This window comes from Colius striatus, chromosome 1, assembly GCF_028858725.1.
Source record: "Colius striatus isolate bColStr4 chromosome 1, bColStr4.1.hap1, whole genome shotgun sequence".
NCBI lineage: Eukaryota > Metazoa > Chordata > Aves > Coliiformes > Coliidae > Colius > Colius striatus.
This window is the reverse complement of record NC_084759.1, coordinates 28,783,361-28,810,661: the sequence shown is the minus strand read 5'-3', so window position 1 is coordinate 28,810,661 and position 27,301 is coordinate 28,783,361. Positions and strand designations below refer to the sequence as shown.

At 38.5% G+C, this 27,301-nt stretch overlaps 2 protein-coding genes across 3 annotated transcripts in view; one reads left to right on the top strand and one right to left on the bottom strand.

Moving 5' to 3' along the window:
• The window catches only part of RB1 (RB transcriptional corepressor 1), a 73,704-nt gene that overhangs the window by 38,710 nt on the left and 7,693 nt on the right, over nucleotides 1-27,301 (top strand). For both annotated transcript variants that reach the window (XM_061994685.1, XM_061994692.1), the window contains exons 18-20: nucleotides 25,213-25,331; nucleotides 25,773-25,918; nucleotides 26,446-26,591. In XM_061994685.1, coding sequence (XP_061850669.1) covers nucleotides 25,213-25,331; nucleotides 25,773-25,918; nucleotides 26,446-26,591 — 411 coding nt within the window. The remainder of the gene's footprint in view (nucleotides 1-25,212; nucleotides 25,332-25,772; nucleotides 25,919-26,445; nucleotides 26,592-27,301) is intronic.
• Nucleotides 3,443-6,378, bottom strand: LPAR6 (lysophosphatidic acid receptor 6). The gene has a single exon (XM_010195856.2). The coding sequence runs from the start codon at nucleotides 5,759-5,761 to the stop codon at nucleotides 4,739-4,741; it is 1,023 nt and encodes a 340-aa protein (XP_010194158.1). The 5' UTR covers nucleotides 5,762-6,378; the 3' UTR covers nucleotides 3,443-4,738.

Genomic DNA, 27,301 nt, shown 5'->3' with positions numbered 1-27,301 from the left:
TTTGTGGTGAGTTCAGTTTTCTCATGGGGAAAACTGGACTTGCTTTATAAGCAGTTGTGTAATGGGAACTGGATGGAGACAAGGCGATAGATATGAAAGGCTTCAGTGTCAAAGCAGAATTAGAGGATTAGAACAAACTTCTCCATCCAACTTGCAGAAATACTAGACTGTGCAAGCATGACTTCCTGAATTAGCATTCATCTTAAATGAGCCCTATCGAGTAGATTCTGAAAACATCCTAATTCAGTGATTGTCAGTTGTATTGATACAATTTTTTCAGCACTCTGATAACTGGATAACAAACACAGTCCTGACATTTGCAGCTTCTAGATTTAGAATCATTCTGATATACATTTTGTGTGAGCTTCTGAACTGTATCCTCTTTCCTTTTGTCAGTGGTGCTTAAATACCAGTAACCCTGAGATGTATATGACAATAACCTAACAGAAAAGGGAACATGTCAGGATTTACAGGTCTGCTCAGATGCAAGAACCTTAAAATATTACATTTACTGACAGAAAAGTATGATCAAATTACTCTTCATTGATTGTTCCTATGCGACCTAATCTAGGTGAACCTGCGTCTGCAGGGGAGTTGTATTAGATGATCTCTAAAGGTCCCTTCCAACCCCTACCATTCCATGATTCTATTCTATGATTCTGTGAAAACACCTAGAAAATAGCTTGGAAGAATAAATAATGCTCAAGGATACTATGCTCAAGTGGGATTTTCAAAATTATTAGTCTTAACGTGAGTCTTGCTGGGTTCACTGTAATTTTTAGCTGAGGTCTTTATGTAATTTTGAAAATCTCAACTTTGGCAGTGATGCTTGTTGAAATTACAAATGAGAATCACTCTGTCCTTTGCAAGAGATGACAGAAGACTGTATAATCAGGAGTGATGTGGAAAGACTGAATGACAACCAAGTGCTCTTTCCCTCCTCCAAAAGAATTGAGGAGGCAGTAGGGCAACAAGTAGGTCTTAAATCAAAAGGTTTGTTATTTTTAGTTTTGTTCACACATACACACAGTGTAAACTTTTTACTACAGAATGCTGTGGATGTTAAATAGCTTACACAAGTTTAAAGGGAGGCAGGGCAAGCTCACAGAATATACATATTTAGCTGTTATCTTCTTCCCCAGGCATGTGGATGTAGCCCACTGTTAGAGGCAGGATTGTAGATTAGCTGAATGTTTGGGGTCTGATCCAGTACAGCCATTCATATCTTCTACCTGATCTCAAGAGCTCTCTTTTAATCTTTGTGAGTTGATTCCAGTTTAAGGGTTTCTTATGTTTCTTACCTGCCTGAAGCATCATCTCAGGGGTTTTTTTTAAATAATTTTTAGATGAGAAATATAAGGACACATTTGCTATTGGTGTTTCTTTAAAGATCAAAGACATGTATAAACAAATTTTGACTTGCATTCTGTTCCTGAGAAAGCCAGAAATTAAAAGTTCAAGCTGAATATAAAAAATAAAGTCTTTTACTTTTTGAGTAATGGTACGTTGAGGTAAATCAGAGGTGTTGATAGAAAATGATTTTCTTTGTCTTTTGAAACTGCTGGTTAATTATCTAGTTATGTATGGCTGCCTGCCTTGATGGTTTAAATATTTTTTTAAAAGTGCTTGGAATCAACTAATATTTTACTTTTATTTTCGTGGTAAATCTGCAGCATTTGCAGTCCATAGATGAAGAAACTAGGCTACAAAAACCAAATTTTAAATTGTGATCCTAAAACCGAACTCCTGGTAACTTCATATGAATGAAAATGGGGACGAGTGTATGAATAAAATCTTGTACTTGTAGGAAGTACTGGATGCAACACGTGCAGATGCTCAGGAGCTCTGACAATGTAAGCCTCTCTTACTTGAGATGCCTAGGCATGACTTAGGAGCATAATTCTTTGTCTAGATTTAAATTTTGGCATAAACTCTTACCTGAGGAACAGATGAGTTGGTATCAAAGGCAGGAGAAGGGGGAAAAGTGCAGCTATTCAGGAATGTAGGAGTGAGAACATTGCTCTGTCCACAGCTCTCTGAGATAATCTTGTTGCAGAACCAGAAAAGGTGGAGAAAAGCTCATCCAGTCCTGAATAACTGGTAGCTTGGCTTTATATCAGCTTGTTGTGGGAGGTACAGGTTCACTCCCCCTCTTCTGAATCAGTCAGATCAGGAATTTCTCAATTGATGGTCAGAGTCTCAAAATTACAGGTGTTGCTTTTTTTACTGTGCTTTTTTATTGTTTTGATTTTGGAGTTTGCTTTTGGTTTCTGTGTTTGTTTTTCTGAAAAGAGTGTAGTATCTTTAATAGTGAAAAATATAAAGCTCCCTCAGTTTTGAGATACTAAGCTGTTAACTGGGTGGAAAGCTGTTGTACTGTGATGCACTGCACTGTCACAAAAACCAGAAGGTGCTGCCCTGCAGAGTGAGTGCGAGGCAGAAAGAAGTGCTCTGTATGCTTGCCTGGACTCTTTCAGCTAATACACCAAGGAAAGTCTGGTTTAAAGGGGAGCACACATGCATGTGACTTTTATCTGCTGCTTCTACTTTTAAGCCAGTCATTTGGGTTTTTTTTCCCCTGCAGTGTCGTAATCTCAGAAAGTGTAGCTTCCCTTTACCAGGGTGAGGCTCTGGACTGTTTGCCTCTGTAATGCAGGGGCGTTGCTGAACGAGTTGTCAACAGAGTAACAGCTTTGCCAAGCTCTGGGAGGGTAGTAGCCTAGAAACATAGCCCAGCAGTGACATTAAGGGCTTTAGTCTCAAAAGCCTTTAGAGGGAGTCTAATATTAAACAGAATCTTTAGAGAGAGATGCATTGAAATGTTAGAGGTGCATATATGGCTTTTGAGCTTTGAATTTTTCAGTAGCATGTGGAAACCATACAGAATTTCTACTCGTGCTTTAGGGTTTGTGCATTTATCTGAAGTTGGGTATGAATCAGAAGAGTTTAGGATTCCCAACTAAGATAGTTGCCTTTTTTCAGATATTATGCAGACATTTTTATATATGCTATCTCTGTAGTTTAAGCTCATCCTATTTAATTTTTCCCTTCATAAATTGTGTGGATAAAGATTTAAAATGATGTTAAATTTAAAATTCCGTCAGTGTTAGTTTCTAGCAGCCTTTGAGTGACTCAGTTTTCCAGTAGTAGTGGGCAATATACAGTTGATTTATAACACTTTAGCAAAAGCTTTGCAAAGGGAAGTAAACTCAACCAGATAACATATCGTATACTCTGACAGCTCAATATGCATTTTCTCTAACACTGATGCACAGTTTCATATTGTGCCCTGAAGTAAAAATGCCTCAGTGCTATGTCTGTGTTGCAACTGACTGCCCTAATTCTAAAGTGCAGATTCATTTTAACTCAGTCCTTATTCTTGACTCCACTGTTTTTTTTTGTGGGGGGGGAGGGAAACAACACTTACTCCTTGTATTCACCCTTAAAATATTTATTCAATTTTACAGCAGTGTTAAATTAATCTTGAGAAAAATGTACACAATGTTCTAACAGCCATGAAACGTACACAGCAGTATGTTTTAAAGCACTATTGCCTATATCTTCCTGTTTGTAACAGTAATACACATAGAGTTCTCCTTTTACCTGGCTTTGACTTTTTGAAGTGTAATTTTGCCAGCACATAGCCCCGCATAATTTATGTTTATACTTTATAAGGTTTACAGGAAAATAGCATTTGAAGTTTTAAGTGTTCACATTAAAAGTATTTCTAGGAGACAGAGATTGAGAGGAAGTTTCACTCTAAAAATCACTGTGTCTTGAGTTCTTTACAGGACACCAAATAGCTTCCTAGAAGAAGTGTTTGGGTTGATGCACATGCTCATTTCTAGTTAGTAAAGGTCTTGTTTTTCTAAGAAACTACGACTTTGAGACTGAATTTCCTTATTTGGAGGCTGTTGTTTTGCTCAAACGTCAAGTCAAGTTGAAGAACTTCTCACAAAAGAGTTTAATAAAGTGGTACTGTATCTAAAGCACTAACTTTAGTAGTCAGAGGTTATTTTGTTATAATTACACAGACATCTGAGACAGAGGTGAGAAGAAAAACCAGTTTGTCTGAGTTGTTTCCAGATGCCCTAAACTACCAGAATATTTAATTGCTTTATGGGGGCCAGGCTTGTGGAGAGAGCATATATTTCATCAGATAAACCCCAGGAGAAATGAAGTTCCTGTAGCCCATTGATCAAAGCCTCCTGTGAATGTAATGATCCCTAAGAAGGAAGGTGCAGGGAGAACAACAGGAGGGAGGAGTAAGAGAGGAGGAAAGACTTGGGAGCAGGCACAGTAGCTGCAGTGATATGGTCAATATAGTACTGTTTACCTCAGCAACTGTATCCTCCAGTGTAAACCATGTAGTTTCACCACCATCCTCAGTAACTGGGAAGCTAATATAATCATCAGAAATGAGCAATTGCTTTAACTTCAGGACAAAAACAACCCACATTTTCTCTTGTGTTTGACTTGACAGACGGTCTCTGGACTTTAGTTAACCTAAACCAAAAGCAAAAGTTCATTTCTAACATACAACCTGTCAGAGCAAGACATTTGCCATAAGTTCTTAAAATACTTTTTCTGTGTACTATTACGCTTAACACTTTTACAGTCTTATCACAGACTTTTCTGATATGAAGTGTAACATTAACGTGTCATGATATGTTTCCACAGCTGAAGAAATGTGCAGGCTTCTCATTCCAGTTTAGTCCCACTAGTCTTTTAATACAGTTTATATGGTAGAGTCACTGTCAAATATTTTCATTTTTATGCTCTGAAGGCTGTGTTGAATGAAGTTTTCCGAAACCGGCGTTTCGGAGAATCTGATGTCCCGTGTTCTAGTGGACCGATTCTTTTTAATCGAGTTTTGAATTGTATCTGACGTGAAGTAATAGACTATAGGGTCAAAACAGCAGTTAGAAACAGCGATGCACAGAGTGATGGGGTACATGGTCCTCACTGCAGTTACCACCGAGCAATTAATCCAGGTCTGTGTTCTCATAAGGGAGTAAAGTATTAAGGTAATGTTATAAGGCACGAAGCAGAAGCAGAATATCACCAAATGGACAAAAATCATTTTGAGTACCTTTTTCTTGCTTAATTTATTCCGGCTTAATGTAAGCGGTTTATTCAAAGTCCGTAAGACCATGCTAGAGCAGGTCACGTTCAAGATGAGAGGGATAAAAAACCCGACTATTTCGATGAAGATAACGATCCGGGATAGGTAGGTTTTCCACGTGTCCTCCGAAAAGTTCTCAAAACACGTTCTTTGTTCGGTATTATTCCGTCGGTTCGTGGACTGGAAGAAGCTCGCTGGTGTGCTGCCTGCTAACACGGTTATCCACACTGCAGCACACACAATCTTTGCGTTCCTTTTGGTCCGGAGAGTCTTGGATCGAAAGGGGTGTACTATAGCTAAAAAGCGATCCACGCTTATGCAAGTCAGGAATAAAATGCTCCCATACATGTTTGTATAAAAGAGAGTGACGGAAATCTTGCAAAGAATGTCTCCAAACGGCCAGTTTCTCGCCACAAAGTAATAAATCCTGAAGGGCAATGTAAACACAAAAAGCAGATCCGATATTGCTAAGTTCAACATGTAAGTCGTAGTCTCGTTTCGCACTTTTAACGTACAAGTAAAAATGTAGATAGCAACGCAGTTTGCTATGAGGCCAAGAACAAAGACCATGCTAAAGATACACCCATACAAAGTATATTTAAAGGAGTCCTCAGTGGAACAATTAGAGCTTACCATTATAATGGTATGCTTAAAATTCCTGTGATTTGGAGGTTTCTCTGCTATCTTTGTTGCAACTTTTGTTTTGATTCCGGAAGAACAGATGTATTTGAACTGTGTGCTTTGGTAAGTTTGGTGCACTGTAAAGCTTCAGAGGAGGAACACCAGCTCTGTAAGCAGGGAAGTATATCTCCAGGAGGTCACTCTTCTCTTCCAAGTGCTATTTGTAATCACATAGCCAGCCTTCAAAAGTCAAAAAACATGTCATTTGTGGCAGATGAGGTCATCCCGGCGCTTGCTTACTTCCATTCTCCCCGTCGGTTCAGTGAAGCCGTCGGAGAACTTTCTGCTTTATTCCTGGCTGCAGCTCGTGGTGGTGAAGCCTTGTCCATCCGAATGTGCTGGGGAAGGTGTGCTTTAGGAGACGATTTCCTGGCCGCTGCAAAGCATCGGCACTTGGTGTTTCTCTCTCAGTCTTCTTTCTGCGAAACGAGCTCTTTGGCTGCGCGCTGGCTGGCTGTGGCTCGCCCCACGGGGCGGGAAGCGAGCTGCTTGCGAGGGCAGAAATGAAATTCCAGAGCGTGTTTGTTCCTGCAGAGCACAGCCCCGGCGTCCTGCGCCCCAGCAGCCTCTCGCCAGCCCGGCTCCTTCTGGAGAGGAGCAAAAAGAGCTCGGGCAATTTGTAGCATGACATCACAGGAAGAAGAGGTCGGGCTGGCTGAAGAATGGTTTCAATTCAGTTTGTTTGCCTTCCCCTAATCTGATAATGTGTCTGCTGGGACTGTACCTTGCAGGCGGGCAAATGGTCACCAGCGCAGTGCTGCAGCTGCAGCCTCCGGTTAACTCTTTCCATACTCCCTGAGCCGTCTTTTTTGCGGGATATCACAAAGTATTTTCTTTGGTTGTGAGGAGACTTTTCAGTGTCTGAATAACCCTCGTGACTTAAAATTCCTGTTTTTCTCTTTGGAGATAGTACTAATTGTGGGATTTTACATTTTATATAGGCTTGAATGATGTTACATTTTTTACTAGGTATCGTTGTTGGTGATAGATAACACATTAATCACCAGAAATCAGCTGCGTACTTCTGGCTTCATTCCCTCAATACACCAGTACAGACCTCAGGAGGGGCAATGTAACAATGATAGGTAATTAAATAATTTCACCAAATAATTACTGAAAGAGAGAGGCATAGTGATTATGAACTGTGGGTTGGTCATGGACATCCCCAGGACTGAGAGATGTTGCAGTGGGAGGAGAAATTTTTAACTTGTTCTGTATTACAAAGTGTATCCCAAGCTCTCTTTCTAATCAGAAACGATGATTATTTTCACAAAAAAACTCAATACACTGCCACGTGGGAAAAAAAATGTGGTACAGAAGGAGTTTTCTTCGATATGTAAGCACAGAATTAATATACCAAAGTCAATGCTGCACTATGCAATTGTTTCTGACAATTTAAAGGGAGCCAGTTATCTCACATGCACAACATCACAGAATGGTAGGGACTGGAAGGGACCTCTCGAGATCATCACACAGTCCAAAATACTCCCATTAGTCACTGATTAATGAAATGAAAACATGTTGTAACTAATTAAATTAAGTAAATATTAAAAAAACCAGCTCTTATTGCCTTTAGAGGCTGATATGAGATAAATCTCAGTTTAGACAGACTCATTTATTTAACAACAACTTGGATAAGTTCACTTCTGGCATCAAAACCAGTCTATTTTGAAGTCTTAGAATAACAAGTCTCTTCATATCTGGCTGGGTGGCATGGTTCTTTTGAACTAGATTTTAATCAGTTGTACCTAAGCAAGGCTCTGGGCAAAACCTTTCTAGTCTGCTGCAAAGGAGAGTGAATAATAGCACTTCATGGGGTTTTGGCATAGTTTCTTACAGTAAAGTTTGTCAGACAAAATTCAGAAAAAAAAAAAGTAAAAATGAGACTTGCTTATTTTATTTCAAGATTTCTTGTAAGTTTCTTCTGTGAAACTCTTTCACCTTGATTTTGAGGTGAAATCAAGCAGTTTCACTTCAATAGGCTATAACCACAAGAAGCCTTTTTGAGTCTTTTTGAAATTCATATTTAACCATAAAGCATAGCCTGTTTTCCACTTCTAAGTCAACGAGAAATGGAAATGTGAACTTGGCAGGGTCTTTTGTGTGTCCAGCTTAACTTGTACCTTAGCATAAAGTGGCCTTACCTGGCTTACCTCACAAAAGCAGTCATCACGTGTGGTTCAATTTTGTTTCCATTCCTGGCAGCCTTGCACGGTGAAAGAGGAGTTTTCCTGCAAGAATCTGTCAGTTGTGCATCAAGCTCTGAGATCAGTTTTCCTGTTCTGGCTTTGTTTGCACAGGAAAAGTGTGTGGGGTGGGCTCAGTTACTGGAATGAAAATCCCTGAAGTCCATAAATTTGACACCACATGTCAAAACCTCAAGCGATATTTCATGTTTAGAGACAGAAATGAATGAAAATGAGTAGGTCTCTGTTATTTATCAGTACTTGGTTTTCTGTTTGGATGAAAGTGTTGCGTGCACAGAGAAAGGGTGGGCAAATCTGACCAGAGGCACTGTCCATTTTACCACAGTAGATGTGTTTCATAGCAATCATGAATGTGCATACTCAGCCTTCAGTTCCATGCCTTGCTGTGGCCTGTGTTGTCACTCCCGTTACTAATGTGGGTGATACTTAGAGCTGTGTTTTGTAGGCTTAGACATATGCTTCTGTTGTCTTTAGGACTTTCTCTTGCCTCCCCTGCACCTTTTGGCACAGAACAGTATGTGCACCTTACACTAACTGAAGAACTAAGTGGTATTTGTACACTTCCAGAAATAGCATTCAGCTGCAGGGTTTCCCCATATGCAGAAGAATATTTGAAAACCCCAAATTGACAGGTTATTCCCTCATGTCTTGTTTCAGCGAGTAGATATATGACTGAGCGGGCAGTCTGATTCATTTTAGTGTAAAAGTATGAATGGTAGAGGTGAATCGCATACCCATTTTCCTAAATTAGATGTGGCTGATTGTTACCAAGCACTGTTTTGAGTCAGCTTCTCTGAGCTGAAGAACTTGCATTAGTACACCTTGAGCTACAGGAGTTGAGAGCAGCCTCTCTTCTGCACAAGCAGGGAGGAAACTCCATCACACGCTTTCCTTTTGTTGGATCTTGCTTTGAGCTGTTGGGCTCTGTCTCATCAGATTTGGGAAAGCCTTCTGTAAGCCTAATGCTTTAAAAACTAATAATTGTTTTCAAAAAATGTTGTGGAGGAAAAATTGATGTGGTAATGACCTTGCTTGTGCTCCTTCACCAAGGGTCAATCTGCCTTTGGGATAGGGAGGGTGCACAGACAGGAGGAAGCAGCTGCAGGGGGGGCTTTGTATGCTGAAGGGTATTTTTCTCCAAAGGAAGTGATGCTGCCACTGCAGAGAGATGCATATGTAAGTCTGTCTGCTTCTCTGCATCAGATGGGAATGAGTTAGGACCTGTCATTTGTTGCCAGTGCTAGATGAGCAAAGACTGCCTTTCTATCAACAGGATTCCTGTGGCACTTGAAGAGGCACTGAAGGCAGGATGAGCCTGGGCTTCTTAAGGCTTAAGAGCTGATGAGATGCTTGAAATCATCTCTCACTTCAGCACTGAACAGATTTCATACACTTCCTCAGTCGGTTTCTACTTAACTCTGCTTGTATGAGTTTAGATACCCGACTTCAGATAGCTAGGACTCTTTACACCCATGAGTGGTCTTGGATTTGTGTGGCAAACCTATTCCAGTATTGAACATGGAGTCAGAAGGAAAAGCCTTTACAACCCTGTCAGTGTGCTAGTAGAGCAGCTGTAGGTCCCTCTGCCACCACAGCTTCTGCTTCCTCCTACCCTCCTCTACCTGCCACGGAGTTGGAGACTTGTTCTCATTTAGAACAGAGAGGCAGGGTCCCTTCAATTCAGAAGTCCAAACTGAATGGTGAGGAAATACATCACTGAAATAAAACAGGCTTTCCAAGCCTTCAGAGTCATTTTGGCCACTGTCATGTATTCCTCTGGTGTTACCCTAGTCTTCAGCACTGGAATCAAACAGAAGTTGTAGCCAAAGGTGAAATGAATTTGAGTTTGTCTTGTGTACCACATTTAGTCCGATGTTGATGCTACCAATAAAAGTTAGAGGAAAAAATATAATGTTAATAGCACCATAATAAACTCTTACTGTACCTCCAAAGCCAGAGTATGCAAATTAAGGTTCTCAGGTGTACAAAATGCTGGGTGTAATTCCATTATTCTGTAACTAATGTTACTGCTTTTTGAGCTTTGGTTTTTTTTTCAGTTTTTGTTTTACTAGCTTTTTGAGGCACGACTGTACAGGCATTTGTTCTTACTTCAATTAAACAAGCTTATGCAAAAGAACTTATGCTGTCTGTTAACAGTGAAGACAAACCCTGGCAGGACAGTATTTTCTTTGCCCTGTTATTATATATCCAATCAATTTCACGGGGTTTAGAATTTTAAGTCCATTTACAGAGTTTCTCTTTGAGCATGTGTGTGTACAGGAAGGAATTTATTATGGTGGGAATGTAGGGCTTGGAGCCAGGAAGTCTGTTTCTGGCTGTGCCACAGATTTTCTGTTCCAGTCCTGGCAGAGTTTTCTATGACTTCATGGTTTAGCTTCCCTCATGTAACAGCTCATTGACTTCCTCCCTGTGATGCAAGGCCATCTCAATTGTTCAATATAGTTTGAAGGCCTTGGATGGTGAACCATTTATTAATATGATATTGAGATAATTACAGTGGCTAGTAAATGGGATAAAAATTACAATTTTGTATTTTTGGATTAGATTTGTGCCAAGCAAAAGGATCTATTAAGAGACTTCACTTAACTCCCTAAGTCTATAGGGAAGTAGGTACAGAGAAAGAGGGCTGGAACTTTGACCTTCTCAGCTACCTTTCAGGAGCTGCCTGCTCGGGCACTCGTAAGTCATAGTAAGACTGTTTGTTGTGAGTGGTTTACTGCTTTCTTAAAATGCAATGATGATGTCCACCTACAGAGACAGTGTGAAGGAACATAGTTTAGTCTTAGGGGCATGGTTTAGTGGTAGGCTTTTTAGTGTGTGGTTAGTGGTTGGACTTGATGATCTTAAAGGTCTTCTACAACCAAAAGAATTCTATGATAAGTAGTTAGTGCACATAAAATTCCCTTTTTTCTCCCTTAAAATTTTTCCAGTGTAGTAGGCGGGTCTTTACATGAGCACTATAAGACTCATGGTGACAAAGCTATTTGTATATAATCAGACTAAGCCTGCATGACTGTTGCAGAGCTAGTTAATGACTTCTCCATATCAGGAAGTTTGTAGCTTAATGCAAATAAAGCTACATATACAAATTACAAGTAAAAATTAAAAGAAAAGGGTGAATATTTTCCACTGAAAATTGGACTAGCCTTCTAGAACTGTTTTCCTGATTGGCTTTTGTTTTACTAGCTATGTTCTAATACATAGTTGACAAAAATCTTTCAAGTATTAAAAAGAGAGAAGCTAAAGCATTTGGCCTGTGAGACTCTTAGGTTCTCTAAGTTAAAATAATTTATCTATGTGTGTAAAAAGGGAAAAGGAAGCTGAGAACGAAACAAGTGTTCTTCATTCTTTTGCATTTGAAATGCTTCTCTTTTAGCTTTAGAGTTATTATAGTTTTGTTTGTAAGAAACACAACTATTCCTCTTGTGCAGAAAGAGGAAACAATTTCTCTCCGTTTGTATAAATTCAGGCTGCTAGAATTCTTTTTCTTCCCCACTACTCTTGGATTCATGGAAAGGAGATTCTTTTAGAGCCCCAAATATATGTATAGCAAAGGTATTTTGTTGTGATATTTTATGTTTGTCTCTCTAACTCATGAACAATGGATTGCTTTGGTGCTTCTTTAAAATATGGGTGATGAATGTTAACAATCATACTTTAAGAAATGTCATTTTAGTCAAATTCCAGTTCTGAAACACTTGTTCACACTATTTGTTGTATGTCCATGGGTTTTTTTTTGAATGTATGTCTAAGCAGGTTTTTTGCATCACTTTAATCACTTACGAAGTCCCTCCCTTATAGTTTCCTATACTGTCCTTTATATATGTAGTATTACGAAGTGGACTACAGAGAACATGTCTTTACTGGAGGAGTACTGTGTGAAAGCTGATGCAGGCAGAAAGGAAAACCTTGAGACTTTTTGAATATTCTTAAGTTATGGGGGAAATTCTTAAGAGATTGAGAAAATGGGAGAATGTTTTAAAGTACTGGTAATTTGACATTGTTTTTCTTGTTTCATTTTGATTCTGCATAAAAGTTTTTGGGCAAGGTTTAGGGAAAAGCTTCCCATGCATAGTGGTGGAGAAAAGTGCAGAACTGTCCTGGGATATTTTTAAGAGTATTTAATTTAGGAAAATACATTCTGGTGTTTGTTTTTCACGTGATTCGGTTTGTTGACCACAATAGTTGAGAAAGAGACTGAAAATATGGGATTAATTTATTTAAAGAACAATACTGCAAGCTTGAAAGTAGTTTTTGTGGTAATACTGATAGAAAAGTGCAGTGTCTAATGGTAAAAGAAGCTTTGTTATCTCAGAGGTCCGGTTAATGCTAATGAACATGTTAGGCTGAGCTGGAATTATGTAAATGATATTCTGGAATATGCAGATGGGTGGTTGGATTGTAAATACACATGAGCAGTTAAAGCAGTGTTTTAAGCCGCTATCAGATGACTAACAAATATACTTGCATGAAGGTTCTTGAGTCACATTTTGGTGTAACTCATAGAAAGTCCTATAAGCAGTTTTTGCTAACGTTCTCAAATGTGATGTGCAAAGTAAATTTTTCTGAGAATATGATTATAAGGCCATATAGAGGGAGCAAGCAGTAATTGGATATTATCAAAACGTCCATTTGTTATCTGATACATTTAAAATGATGTCCTCCACCTCCCTCTAATATATGCCACAAGAGCAGGTAAGAAATGCTACACCTACTTACCGCTACCTGCACCGTCAACTTTAAATTCTTAGTTTTCTGTAGTCATGAACAGTGTGCATGTGTGTATGGTAGGGCTTGCTGATTTAAGACTGACCCGTTATGTAGTCTCACCTGAAGGGAGAAATTTCTTTGCATGAAGAACAAATCAGTTTCCATTGCATCTTTGGAGTAATTTAATGAGCCCATTTGGCAAGACAAGAAACTCTTGACAGACAATTGAAGATGGTTCTGCTGCTGTGTAGTACAGTATTTCACAGAAGCTCTGCCATACATGTAGTAGACTGTTAGGGAAAGTGACAGGGAGAATTGGCAGTTTATAGAGGTGTCCAGATACATCCTGAGGTGATATTCAGAGTTTATAGATTAATTCAGGAAAACTTTTTTGTGTGCGCCCCGGTATATTTTCTGGAAAAGAGGCAACATGGCATTGTGCATTGGAAGTGTATGTTAGACATCAGATGATTATGACATATAAGTAAGTCTAGCTGACCTTACCAAAGGCTAGTAAAAGAGAGATAACACGAGATCTTTTTGAGCTTTAATCTATGGATTGAGTAGTTTAAAAGGGATTGGCTAAGAAGCAAAGTAAAGGATCATAAAGATGAAAAACTTGAAAAATGGACATTGGCATTGTTCAGAGGGAAGGAAAATGGAAAAAAAGGATTAATAAACAGTCTTAGCAATGTGATTTTCAATGGCTAGGAATGGGATGAAAGGAATTTCTAAAATGTCATGTAGGGAGATGTTCTGCAGGGGATTCAGACTAGATGATGTCTAAAGGTCCCCTCCAACCCCTAACATTTTATGATTCTATGTTAATTGCAACAAAAGGGTTTCTGAACTCATTTGTATTTTTTTAAGTTAAAAAAAAAAAAAGCATTTTTTTCAATCACTGTGCAAACATGGCTGAAACAATGTCAGTATTTTAAGTGTCTATTCACCTTATATGCAGGAAATAAGTTAAATGGCTTTTCCCTAGTACCATGGCAAATTCTGGCTCTATTCAAACTTTTGCCTTCTTAGTTGTAGGGTTAGAAAGTCAAAGTTTCATTGGAGTTGACATAAATTTTGCCAAATGCTCCATGGTTAAAAATTGTTACTCAAAATACTTTGCAAGTGCAAAACATGACTGTTTTATATTAAAAAAACAAATCAGCTGCTACAGTAAGCAAATACTATGAATGATAGGAAGGAAATGAAAGAAGCTTCGTGAATCACTTTGAAAGCTATTTAAAACATACAGGATGAAATGGGTCAGAGGAACAGAACTTGTAGAAGGATGTTTGTAATTTGTTTAGTTCCAAGGCAATTGCTTTTTCAGATTTCTTAGTTTTTGCCTGACATGTATTCTCTGGCCAGGATTGATCCTGTCAGGATTACTGGTGTTTATCCACATATTTCTCGAGGATGTATTTCACTTCCATGCCAAATTACTTGCAGCTACTGCATCAAGTGCTCACAGCCTCTTGCAGTTTTGGCCAAATAGAGGCCTCTGAATGTGGTAGAGGATTTTAACCTCTGCTTGTCAGAGACAGCACATTCCTGTTCTCTTTATTATAGAGGATAAGAATGTGAAGCTATTGAAGGAATTCACCATAGTCATTCCATAAGATTTATGTAAATTCATGTAGTTTTTAAAAAATCCTATAGTATTAATTTGGTTTCTTTCAAAAACCGGAATGTAAGAAGTTAGGGGAAAACAAGGTTTCACAAGAGTTGTTCAAGCTGGTAAGCTAATTAGTATAGATAAATACTAACATGAAAATGCTTGTCAGGGGAGAACTGCTTCCAAAAAACAGAACTTGAACTCGACTGATGTGAAGAGCTATTACTTTCTAAATGTGTAAGCCAGCAAATAACTTCTTTAAATTCTGCATGGTAAGATCACTTAAATGATTGTTTAGAATATCATTAGTACATTAGTACAGCAATTTTAAGTACTTCAGCTGACTTTCCCCTACAACTGCTCTTTCCTTCCAGCCTGTATTCTGAAGTTTTGTGAAGCAAATTCAGTACTTTGTGAACTTTTTAGTTATGTTGTTGACCATGCTCAACGGTTACATTTAAAGTGTGGCAATCAGCTAATACCTAAAAGGTGAGAAAGAAAAAGTCAAAACTTGGGAGGAGGGACAAAAGGACAGCCTTTTCACATGATGTTTTAAGATTTTTCTGCTGAAATCTTGGAAGGACTAGAGTGAGACTCTCAAATGCAAACAGCATAGTATACATTAGGAAGTAAAAGCCAGTTTTCCTTCAGCTAAGTAAGCTTCTACAGAGGTTTGTTGAAAGAACATTTGTCACAAAAGGACAATTTTCACTTGAATCTGTGTTAATAATCTTCCTGGAAGGGGCAGGGTGTTTGTCTTTGACCCTGGCAAGAGTGGGAAGGCTGTAGAGCCAAGAACTCACTTTCTTGTTATGAAGAATTTCTTATCATTTGCTAGAGGAGCATGAATCCTCTGAAACAAGGTGTTTAGCTTCAGAAAAAGTATCTGCATTGGGGACAGAATCTTTCCTCAGCAGTTCCCAGGAAAATGGATAAAAGGATCAACAAACAGTCTTAGCAACATGATTTTCAATGGCTAGGAATGGGATGGAAGGAATTTGTAAAATGTCATGTAGGAAGAGAGATATTCTGCAGGGGGATTGGACTAGATTATCTCTAAAGGTCCCTTCCAACCCCTACTATCCTATAATTCTATGACATATGTAATTTCCACAGTCATAGGTGTGCTACTGCTAAAGTAAGGGATGAAGCAGAAAGTGCAGTGTGGAACTTAAAGAAGCACCAGTGCACTTAGACTGATTTAATTGTGAAACTGTGGTGTGTTTTCAAATCTTTATTGTTTTGAGTCTCAGCCAGACATTAACTTACTGTTGGCTGTGTGAGGTTTGTAAGCCTTTGCTAAGCTCAAGAGTGAGATCTGTGCTTCTAGTCTACTACCCTATAATTAATTTTCATGTAGGTGGTTTGAAATAGTGGTATTTACAACATAATAAAAGAAAGCCATATATGCTTGATTAATATTTCGACAAAGGAGGATAAAAATGAGCAGTAGTGCAAACATACCATGCATAGTCAAGTTTTTCTGTTTGAGATGAATAAAAGTTATAAAGCATCACAGCTTTAAATATATGATCCATATTCCACTGAAGATGCTGTCAATTTTTTTACTGACTTCAGGGTGGTAGATGCTTTGGTTCAACTGTTTTCAATATTGGTCTTGGTTTCCATTTTCTTTGTTATATTACAGCCTAAAGGCTCATGTCAACTGCTCTAGAGAGTTGTAAAATTGTAGACAAATACACTACAGGTACTTATGTCACCTGCAGTTAGACAGAAGAGAGAGTGGGAAGCAGGGAGATAAATTCAGGTTCTTTGAGGTTGACATTTGTGGGTTTAACTTCAGAAATGCTTTAATTTGCAGCCTCACGTTTCATGAAAAGGAACGGTAAAACCTGTATTGTTTTTACTATGGCTTAGTCATTGGTTTATGTGCTTCAGAAAATACCCACTGAATAACAAATGAGGAACTTGTAAGATACTTAAAAAAAATAGAGAAATCTACATAGCAAAACTCCTACAGATTGTTGCATCTGACTTGAGATGATGGAACAAGCTTTTCATAGTCAGGGATGTTTATATGTAAGGCTTCTGTCTGCTGTTTTGCTGTGCTTGTGGGCACACGTTAGACTGGAATATTTAACATATTTGCTTTTGTTTCTATGTGAGTTTTGTATCAGTGTATTTATAGTGAAGTCAGTGGAGCTGCCCATAACAGATACCACACTAACCAAAAGCAGAAATGGGCATTTTCTCTACAGAGAGAGTGAAGACAGCAGAGTAAAAGTGCATCCAGAACAAAGTAACTCCTTTAAATTTCACAGCTGTTTCTATGCTTTCTTTATCTTCCTCTGAGATAGCAGAACACTGATATGTATAGATGCACAGGACAACTTAAATGTACATACCTAAGTCAGTGTGAAAATGTTCTGTTTCCTTACCAGAAGCAATGTGTTTTTAAGTCTTCCTTTTATCCTCTAAATTGCTTGATGCAGGCAGGTTTTCCTAATTCAAATACAATCTAAATCTATGGTAGCTACGACTTGTTAATGTCATGGGAATTTTACTTCTTTCAAAGTAATCCTTTCAGAGCTCACCTCTATAGCAGAGTTGTGTCTGTTTTTTTAATTAAACACTTTATTTCCATCCCTCAGCCTTTCTTTAAAAGGATTTTCAATTTGTGGTGAGAGGAAGAAAGATGTTTGAGGATCTGTGTAACTGGGATTGAAAACTGTTTGTTCTGTCTGTGCTGTGCATCCACACTGTTCTTCCTGCGCAGACCTTGTCAGTCAAAATGCACTTTTAGTTGTTTTTGCCATAGCTGTGCTTAAGGCCATAGATGTAGCTGAAGTCTTCATGCCTGCAAGAGGTAGGTTTTACTGTACATCTATGCAGTTGGAGTATTGCACCCTGTGCTGATGACAGGAAATGATCAAAGTCTAAACTATGTGGAAGATAGGTTTAGGAGGAATGGCTAAGCTGCAGTTCAGGTTTGTTTTTCAAGTGCAAATAATAGGAGAAGCTGTAAAATTCAACAGACTTTGAATTGCATCATTCTCTGCATATTGTGTGACCTTTACACACTCTGGAGTTCGAAAGCTAAAGAGAAATCTTTTGGACTTCTCTAAGCCTGGCTTAAAATTCCTTGGAGGGCAAGGAAACCTCCTAAGTCATCCCAACTTTCCTGCACCTGCTTAAGCCATAGAAAGTAAATGGTGCCAAGTTCAACATGGTTGTGTGCAACTTCAGTGAAACAAAGTTCAAATACTTCAGTTAAGTCGTGCACATACCATGGTAGCTGGAGTTGTAATGCAGCATAAAGTGCTAAAATTAGTATGATGCCTTTTGAAACACTGATCAGTGAGCTTCTATTTTGAAATTACTGAAAGAGATGCCACAACCTGATTGTAATACTAGCAGAAAGTGTTTGAAATGATCTTTCTTGGAAAACGTATTGGCAAAATGTAAGGTTTTAATGGGAATACGTTTCAGTGAAATTTCTTTCAGAGAGGCAAACTGAGTTAAAAGAAAAAGAGAAGCTAGTTTTCTTAAATTTCAAGAAGTAAAACTGGGAGCAAGATATTTCAATTTTCTCAACATAGGACATAAAACATAGTAGTTTCATCAGAAACATTCAAACTTTGATTTTGCGCTGTTTACAAATGACTGACAGTTTCCCACAATAAAAATTCAGAGTGCCTTGAACAGAAAAGCACTTTGTTGTTGAAGGATTTCAGATTTTTCTTGTGGAAAGAGGAAGATACTTGTAATTTAATCAGATCAAGGGAAACACTGGTTTTGATAATTTTGTAATTTGACATACCTTGTCAGCTAAGTCACTTTTACAGCTTTGTTGATAGGTGCTCTCCTTGTATTGCCTAATTTCACTGATTTATTACTTCAGCAAGAGTCACATTCTTTTCTGTACGTGTTGCAGTTTTTAATTATAGATCAATAGAAATACAACTGAAAGATAAGTGGTCAAGGAGCAAGTGTTTCACAGAGGAAGGGGAGAACAGAGGCTATGCAAATGTCTTGATTTTCATAAACATAACTACTCCCTATGCTCAGGGGTACCTGAGCATCAAGCAAAAAACATCTGTTGTGGTTTAACCCCAGTCAACAACTAAGCACCACATATCTGCTCACTCACTCTTCCCTTCTGTGAGATGGGGAAAAGAATCAGAAAAGGGAGAAAACTCATGGTTTGAGATAAAGGCAGCATAATAGGTAAAGGAGAAGCTGTGCACACAAGCAAAGTAAGGGATTAATTCCCCACTTTTCATGGGCAGACAGGTGCTCAGACATCATTTTATATAAATTGTTGTTTATGACATCCACTAATCAGACATGGTGAATGAGGCTGTTGTATTTACATAAAAAACCATTTAAGCTTGACCTTATGTCATAAACTGGAAACAAAGTGTTTTAAAGCACCATAGATCACTTTTGTCCTGTATCATTTTGCTCTAAATACCTACAGGGAAAATGTCCTGCCTTCCATCATGTTTTTCCAGAGCCTGAACTCGTCTTCACTGATCAGTCTTCCAAAATGATTTTTATGTGTGGCCATGACAACACAGGCACTGAATATCATGTCTTGCATTATCTTATGAAAAATAACACTGGCCTAATTTGGGGAAACACTAGCTTGAGCTTGCAGATGTTGCTAAGATCCAAGTGACCGTAGCTGTAGCTATGGTTTACCACATAGACACACTTGCTGAGATCTTGTATAAGATGTTTAGGGGTTTTTGCCCCTTTTTAGTGTTTTTGCCCTTCTTTGCTAGCTCAGATTCTAATGAAAAAATTAAAGCTAATATGTTTAATTTTGTTAAGGTTTCTTTAGTCTTTTTTAGGGATCCTAGAGTAACTTCATGGATACTCCACATGTTTTAGTGTAAGATACTCCATATGTTTGACTGCTACTTGATTTTTTGCCATCTCAGATCCATGAGAAGCTAATGCTAACATGACAATTTTAGAATCATTGCTGGTATGGTTATCCAGATTTACAGTTTCCGATTAAGGAAGCCATCTAATGCTGCAGATCAGTGAAACTATCCTTGATTGGAGAGGGGGGAGTGAAGGGATAACCAGAGAAAAGCTGTGGCAGTAAGGAGATCAGCACCTTTTTTAGTAGAAAGCACTGTAGTACCTCCATCAGAACCAGCTGCAAAACATTGAGAGAAGGCAGTAGGAAAAACCATGTAGTAAATGTTAAACTACTAGCTTTGTAAAATTACTAAAAAGCAAGTAGTGACATAAAAAAAATAGATCCTGGTGCCATTCAAGTTTTTGTGTCAGATTTGAAAAGCTTGAGGTCTTTTGAGTGATTTTTATACTGTTCTGTACCACACTTAAATTATGTATTTGCAGGTTGGAAGGAATGCATTTTTAACAAAGACCAAACAATATCTTAAGACTTCTTGAATCTTTTCTTATTAATCTGATTTGCAGTGCACTATTCCTTACCTCTATTATACCGTGTTTTGTCTGATTGTTAAATAACTGTAGGGCAGAAATGTTTAACTGGAGACATCTGTTAAATTCTGTCAACTGACTGCTCAGAAGCTCTGCATATACTTCTGTTTTGAAAGCTAAGCACAACATGATGGCTACCAGGTTTTGCCATGAGCAAATACTAATAATAAACCAAGGTAACTGAACTTGAGCTACTCTGGAATTGCAGTGACAAAAGTATTGGCTCGAATGAGTATCAAAACTCTGCTTAAAGCATGGGTCTATGCCAAAAGTGTTGTTACACTGATGGTTTTATTATAGCTTTAGGGTTTTTTTCTTCTTTGTCATGTGTAATTTTCTTCAGATGGAAATATTTTCTAAAAGTCAATGATAAATCCAACACATAAAACAGTTTTAATGCTCTTGTTGCCATATTTGGTTATGAAACAGGGCAAACTGTTGTTGGAACTCCAGTTTCTTTGTCCTATTTTTTCTCTTTTAGATTATATGAAGCACATTGTGAGATATTTTTACTCCTTTTTTATTTTAAATATCATAGAGCAGTCTGTTCTTAAGAGTTTCAGGACGTGTACCATCTTGTAGGTAATATTACTTTTTCTGAAGCATTATTTTTATCTGTATGTGCAGCTCATCCACATCCTCTGCAGATTACCTGTCGTACCCTTTGTGTTGAAATCATAATTTACTGACTCTTTGGTTATGTTGGTAAAAGATACTGTCTTGCTCTTTCAAAAGCTGCTGTCTACAAAATTTCCTAGCAGATTTACTACTTTTAGCTGGATTAAGAGAACTGATGATAGTGCATTGTACCTAAATTTGTCCAGCTAATGAGAAACTGGAAAGAACACAAAACTGGAAGCTGAGTTAGTGGCTTTAACCAAAAATCTCAGAAGCACTTTGTTGTTGTGTCTCTACTTGTACTTGGAAAAATAATTCCTGGAACTGCTCTTAACTGTTATTCTGGGAACTGGGACTGTGTGAGTCAATTAGAAACAAAACTGATGTGGTACCTTGACAACCTTGTTTGATTGTAATATTAAATACATAAATAGTTTCTCTTTACCGCGATAGGTATTTTGCGACCCAAAAGTTCTGGAGAATGTAAGTGCTTGAGGACTGTTTTGCCTCTGAGTGTAATAATGTGTCATATTTGGAAATAACTCTAGAAGTATTGTTCTTAAAACCGTGTGATGTCAGTTACTGTAATGGTCCTCTACAACTCTCTACAGAGGAGCATCTCTCCTCTACTTCCTGTACTGAAAAAGTCTTCGCACCGTAGTGTGAATTTTCACAGTTGAAGGATGTTGATAGAGTTCTCAACCTCAAGATTTTTGGCAGGACATTTTGTTGCTGACATGTTATCATTTCTGATAGTCAAATGGTTCACAATACGTGGATTTTAGTTTATGTCTTGCACACAGTTTCTTGTGCAGAGGGGGAGGGAAACTGATACCAGTTCAGTTTGTCTTTGAGACCTTTGGTTTTCACCTAAAAATCTTGAGAAGTAAGCTTTGCCCAAGAGTTAGTCATATTGAAGCCTGATACCTGATGAAGCTGGAACACAAAAAGTTCCACTTAAATAGAAGAAAAACCTATTTTACTGTGAGGGTGAGGGAGCCCTGGCACAGGCTGCCCAGAGGGGTTGTGGAGTCTCCTTCCTTGGAGGTCTTCAGGACCCACCTGGACACGTTCCTATGAGACTTGATCTAGGTGAATCTGCTTCTGCAGGGGGGTTGGACTAGATGATCTCTAAAGGTCCCTCCCAACCCCTACCATTGTATGATTCTATGATTTTACGATTCTACCTCTGGAGAGATAGGTAATAACCATGCTAATTACTTCAGCTATAGATTGTTTCTTTACCACCAGTACAGACCACAGATCCATCTGGAAGAGGCCTGAAGCAGTTACTCTGGGGGGAAGAAAAAAGTGGAGGACGAGCCCACTATGCTATTTTCTTCAATAATATTCAGCAAAACATACATTGTAAGGATCATGGTATTCTGTAGTGCTTTGTGTGCAGTTGTCTTTTGAAGCAGAGTAGGTTTTCCACATTCACATTTTGTAGCAATTCCTTCCACAGCTGAACGCTCAGGCTGTACAATACAGTTGTTGGGTTTGACATTCAGTCATGTTGCCTGATAATTCAGTTTGGTGACTGATAACCTATGGGCTACTATACTGGCATAATGATAACTCTGTTTTACAATTTTGCTGGTAATTCTTTAAGCTTTGACTTTGGAGTGTTGAGTTGGTGTTTTCAGAATTATATTGACTTTGATTTTTGTTTTTAAATTTGAAAACCAAATTAGTGGTAAAGGTAGAGCACTTCTTAAAAATGCAAAGTTAAGGTTGTTTTCCCCAATTCAATATTTTTGCTTTATCAAAAGCTATTTTGTTATCCAGTCATTGAAAGTCATGAGATCTTTTTGCAGTGAGTTTCTTTTTACTAAAACTGAACAGTTTTGTGCTTTTAGCAACCTTCACTTCCCTGCCCTGCCACATTTCCCTGTAATTTGTGAATGCTGAATCATGAAACAGCAGTAGTCCCAGCAGAGAGCATGAGACTTCACTGATAACCTCCCTCCACTGTGAAAATTGACTGTTCATACTTTCAGTATCCACCAGTATGTGCAATGCCATCTGCCCTGTGGCAGCACTTTCTTTGAAGAGCCTTACCTGAAGGAGCCTGTCACAGGCTCTGATAATCTGAAGATCTGGAGGTCTCCTACAGGATCACCCCACTCAAAGATATGTTGATGGCTATAGATAAGAAACCTGAGAATTTGTGAGGCATGACTGATTTGTGAGACTGCCCAGGGAGGGTGTGGAGTCTCCTTCCTTGGAGGTCTTCAAGACCCGCCTGGACACGTTCCTGTGTGACCTGATCTAGGTGGAACTGCTTCTGCAATGGTGTTGGACGAGATGATCTCTAAAGGTCCTTTCCAACCCTACCATTCTCTTGTTCTATGATTCTATGGCTTGAGGTGCCTGGAACAAGCAGTGAGGTGGCCTTGTGGTTCTTTGCCCTGTAAAACACCCTGTAAACCATAGATAATTGGTTAACATTAAACCATCTGGTGATAAGCCAGTTTGGTAGTAGAGGGGTTGAAAATATCCATGATCCTGAAATAATTTCTGAACTCTTCCAAGGTTAGACAGGTCTTTCCAGAGGCTTTTAAAGGAGACTAGATTACTGCAAAAATGCAAAGAGAATGGATTTGTTGCATTATTTATAGCAACACAAGTTTAAGGTGTGTAAACTCTCTGTGGTGACCTGGCTTTCTTTCTCTGACCAAAGAAATTTGACCTCCTTTTTCACTAGGCCTTCAAATAACTTTTGCTAGGAAATCTTCATTTCTGCTATTAGACAGGCTTAATTTCATATAAAAATGTAAGTATATACACTAGAGACTGCCTAAATCAGTTCCATGTTTCCACAATGGGTCCTGTGTGCCAGAACAGAGGGCAGTTATTAGTTTTTTGATGCAGTAATGATTTTATTTTATAAGAAACTGGAACATGAGAAAACTGCACTTAAAAAACCCCTAACAGGCTTGTGGCTAGGACACCTGCTTTATCAGCCCCTTTTCTTCCTACTGATGCTTCATTAAAAACAATACTTTCCCAGTCATTAATAGCTAAAACATGAAATGAAAGAAGCAGGATCCACTCTGGGAAAGAAACTTTGATTCTTCAGAGCATAGTCAAACAGTGATGGGAATAATAGAAAGGAAGAGGCCAAGTGGCCAGAAAAGTAGGAAATGGAGAAGGTCATATGTCTGCATTTCCAGCAAGGGAAGCACTGAAAGAAACAAGTGAGAAGTGTGTGTACTCCTAAGTACAGGGAAAGATGATGTAAACCAGCCCAAGAGCTGATCTAGTTGAGAAATGATGGAGAAATAACTATGTGGTTATGAGTCAGTAACTGATGTTTTTCTGTTATGGATGGAACAGCTCCAGGATTGCCAGAAGTCATCATTTAAATATTACACAGTGTGAAAAGTTGTAAATCTCAGGTCACTCTCATCTTGTTGCTCTGAACTTTTAGTTGATGCACTTCAGAAGAAAAGTGTTCTTTTTTTCAGTAGTAAGGCTAAATGAGGAAAATCTTAGTGCCAGTTTTAGTTCTAGTAAATCTAGTCTAGTTTTACTACACCTTTTCTTATTGCCTTAGCCAAATGATGCATTTTGCTTTATGTGCATGCTGTGCTCCTGTTGTGCCTGCAGATTTGTCACATGTGCCATCATATTTTATGATGTATTAGTAATATTTATAATGCATTTGTTTATTATATATTTTTAATACATTACATGCATTTGTAGGATCAAGTACACTTTGGTGAATCAGATGATGCATTATAGACTTTACGTGTAGCACCAATTGATTTTACTGGTGTCTTTTAGGGGGTCATTTGGAGGAAAATGCTGAATGTCAGGTTTTGCCCACTTTATTCCCAGTCTTATGGACACTGCTTTATCCTGAGAAGGCAGATAAAACCCCTGTGTTTTAAAAATTAATTACAAATATGCTTCCCAAATGTTTTCCCATGCAGTCCTGCTGTCTCAGCTTAATTCTACTCTGTACGTGACACACAAGCAGCAAAAGCCTGAGATTTTATTTCTGCAAGACTGCTGTTTATTGCTGCTGTCAGCAGTACTGCTAATGTTGCCTCAGCTAGAACCTTTTCTATTCCACTTACATCCTCTCTGCATCACCTCCTGCCTCAAGCTCTTAGGAGGTTCAGATTTATTCCAGCTTCCTTGCCTAAAGTACTGATAATTGACCTACAATCAAAGTAGTTTTTGATAGGTTTGGGGCATGAAGACAGAGACTTAAAGCATCCAGAGCAACTATAACCCGTGGCAAAGGTTTCTCTGGGATGTGATTCTCCAGAGACTGAAATATTCCCTAGTGCAATTTAGATGAGTTATGACCATGGTTTGTATTTCATCACATGTAAAATACTGAGTAGATGTTGTAGCAGAAATGGATTGACATTAGGACAGCAGTACCTTTCAGTCACCAGTGGGGGGGTTTGTTTATTTAATTTCCTTTTAAAATGTGACCTTTTCTGTATTTTCTTGTATTATCTACTCTTCAGGAGTGGCTGTTTAATAGGAACTAGTAGGAGATTCTAGAGTACAACTATGTTTCAACTTTGCAGTTAGCCTTTATCTAATGGACTGCTATTGAAACAGAAAAAGTGTCTGGGGTACTTAAAATTTGTCAATGAAAGAGTTAAAATTTATCTGGCAAAATAAGAGCATTCTGAAGTATTTCAAAGCGTTAATCTTCATTGTAGGATCATATTTTGGGGTTGTTTTTTAGTGAATGAGGAACAAAAGCCATCCAGTGTGGTTGTCCATTCTTCAGTGTCATTCATGTTCTGTTACTGTCAACTTTCTAGGGGTCACCTCTGTTCAATCTTATCAAGCAGTCAAAAGAACGGGAAGGCCAAACTGATCAGCCTGAGTCCACTTGCACTCTCAATCTGCCTCTCCAACATAATCACACTGCAGCAGATCTGTAAGTGACACATGTGCTTGAGCTCTAGTGAAGTGAGAGGTTAATACAATCACCCTTAGTATTTAAAGTCACTTGCATTCTGTTTTCCTGTTAGGCTTGGTACTTTATTTATGTTGAACTGTTATATTTGCTGCTACTTATTATACATATAAAGTTAGCTAAGTCAAATTCTGAAACAGTTTTTTCCCAAGCCCTATGAAAGTTGTAATTGCAAACTGTTACCTTTCTTGCCTAAGAATAACTAAATAAATTGCCTTGATAAAGTGTTTGATCAATAACTTGTTTGGTTTCCTTAAAATTCCTGATATGGGAATAACAGATTACAGTAGCAATGAATTTCTTCTAATGGGGGAAGAGGGGAGTGTTCCTACAAGTATTATTCTTATAAAATTGTTCTTTTTTCCTGTGAGGTTAAGTGCTTAATATCTGTTGAATCTCCAGCTACCTTTCTCCTGTGCGATCTCCTAAGAAGAAAACATCTGGACCTCCTCCAAGTGCTACTTCCACTCCAGATGCTCAGGCAACTGCGACCCCTCAAACACAGAAGCCACAGAAATCTACCTCTCTCTCTCTGTTCTACAAAAAAGGTTTGTCCCTTCTATATGTGCTGAAATTGCAAAGTTTTCTCTCATTATTTATCCTTTATGGGTTTTGGAGCTCAACATTTCTTAGTAAACATTATGCAAACCCTCAGCTGCCTTGGGAAGAAAGAGTGAAATGGTGCAAGCACGTTCACATCCTCTACACATTGTGAGTTCAAACTGAAATCTTACCTACTGGTTGTAAGAATGGCCACATGGGCTCAGATGAAGGTTTTTTTCTATCATAGCATCATTTTTCCAGAGGTGACCATAAATAGATGTCATGGGAAGCCCAAGAATTGGGCAAGCATATGTGGTGATTCCCCTCAATGCTTTCCTGTCCACTGCCTCTTGATGAAGAATCTTTTCCATTTATTTTGATCCCATTTTCCACTGCCTTCATTTGGTGACTCCTAGTTTTTATAGTGGGAGATGGTGAAGGTCAATTCCTGTCCATCCTCCATCATGTTCCTTTTATTTTGTGTACCTCTTTTATTAAAATGTCAGCGTGGCTTTCTTCTCTGTTTCTGAAGTGTATCTACTGGCTTATAATCGACTACATACCCTGTTCTTTCGGCTTCTCTCTGAACATCCTGACCTGGAACCCTTGATCTGGACCCTCTTCCAGCACACACTGCAAAATGAGTATGAGCTTATGAGAGACAGGCACTTGGACCAGGTAATGTTCACAGAACAGTTTTCATAGAATCAGAGAATCACAGAATGGTAGGGTTGGAAGGGACCTTTAGACATCATCTAGTCCAACCCCTCTGCAGAAGCAGGGTCACCTAGATCAGGTTGCATAGGAACATGTCCAGGCAGGTCTTGAAGACCTCCAAGGAAGGAGACTCCACAACCCCTCTGGGCAGCCTGTGCCAGGGCTCCCTCACCTCAACAGTGAAATAGTTTTTTCTTCTATTTAAGTGGAACTTTTTGTGTTCCAGCTTCATCCCATTACCCCTTGTCCTGTTGCTAGATACCATAGAAAAACCTCCTGACACCCACCATTTAGATATTTGTAAATGTTAATAAAATCTCCCCTCAGTCTCCTCTTTTCTAGACTAAACTGCCCCAGTTCCTGCAGCCAACAAAATGTTTCCTATACAGTCTTTAGCCATTAGAAACTGTAAACTGAGTTTTTATTTCTCTGTTGATCACTCAAAGGAGAAATTAATTTAGAGCTAAGCCTGTCATCTCAGTTTTTTGAAGTACTGGCAGTTGCTTACTATGAGATCTCCAAATACCATTTTCAGCTATTTTCAGAATAATGGGGACACACCACATTTTGTAATAATTTGCATGAGAAAATACTGATTTTTCTTTGGGAAGACAACATATGTCACTGGTAAATGTTTTGTTTTCTGCCCTACAATTGCAGCATTTGAAACA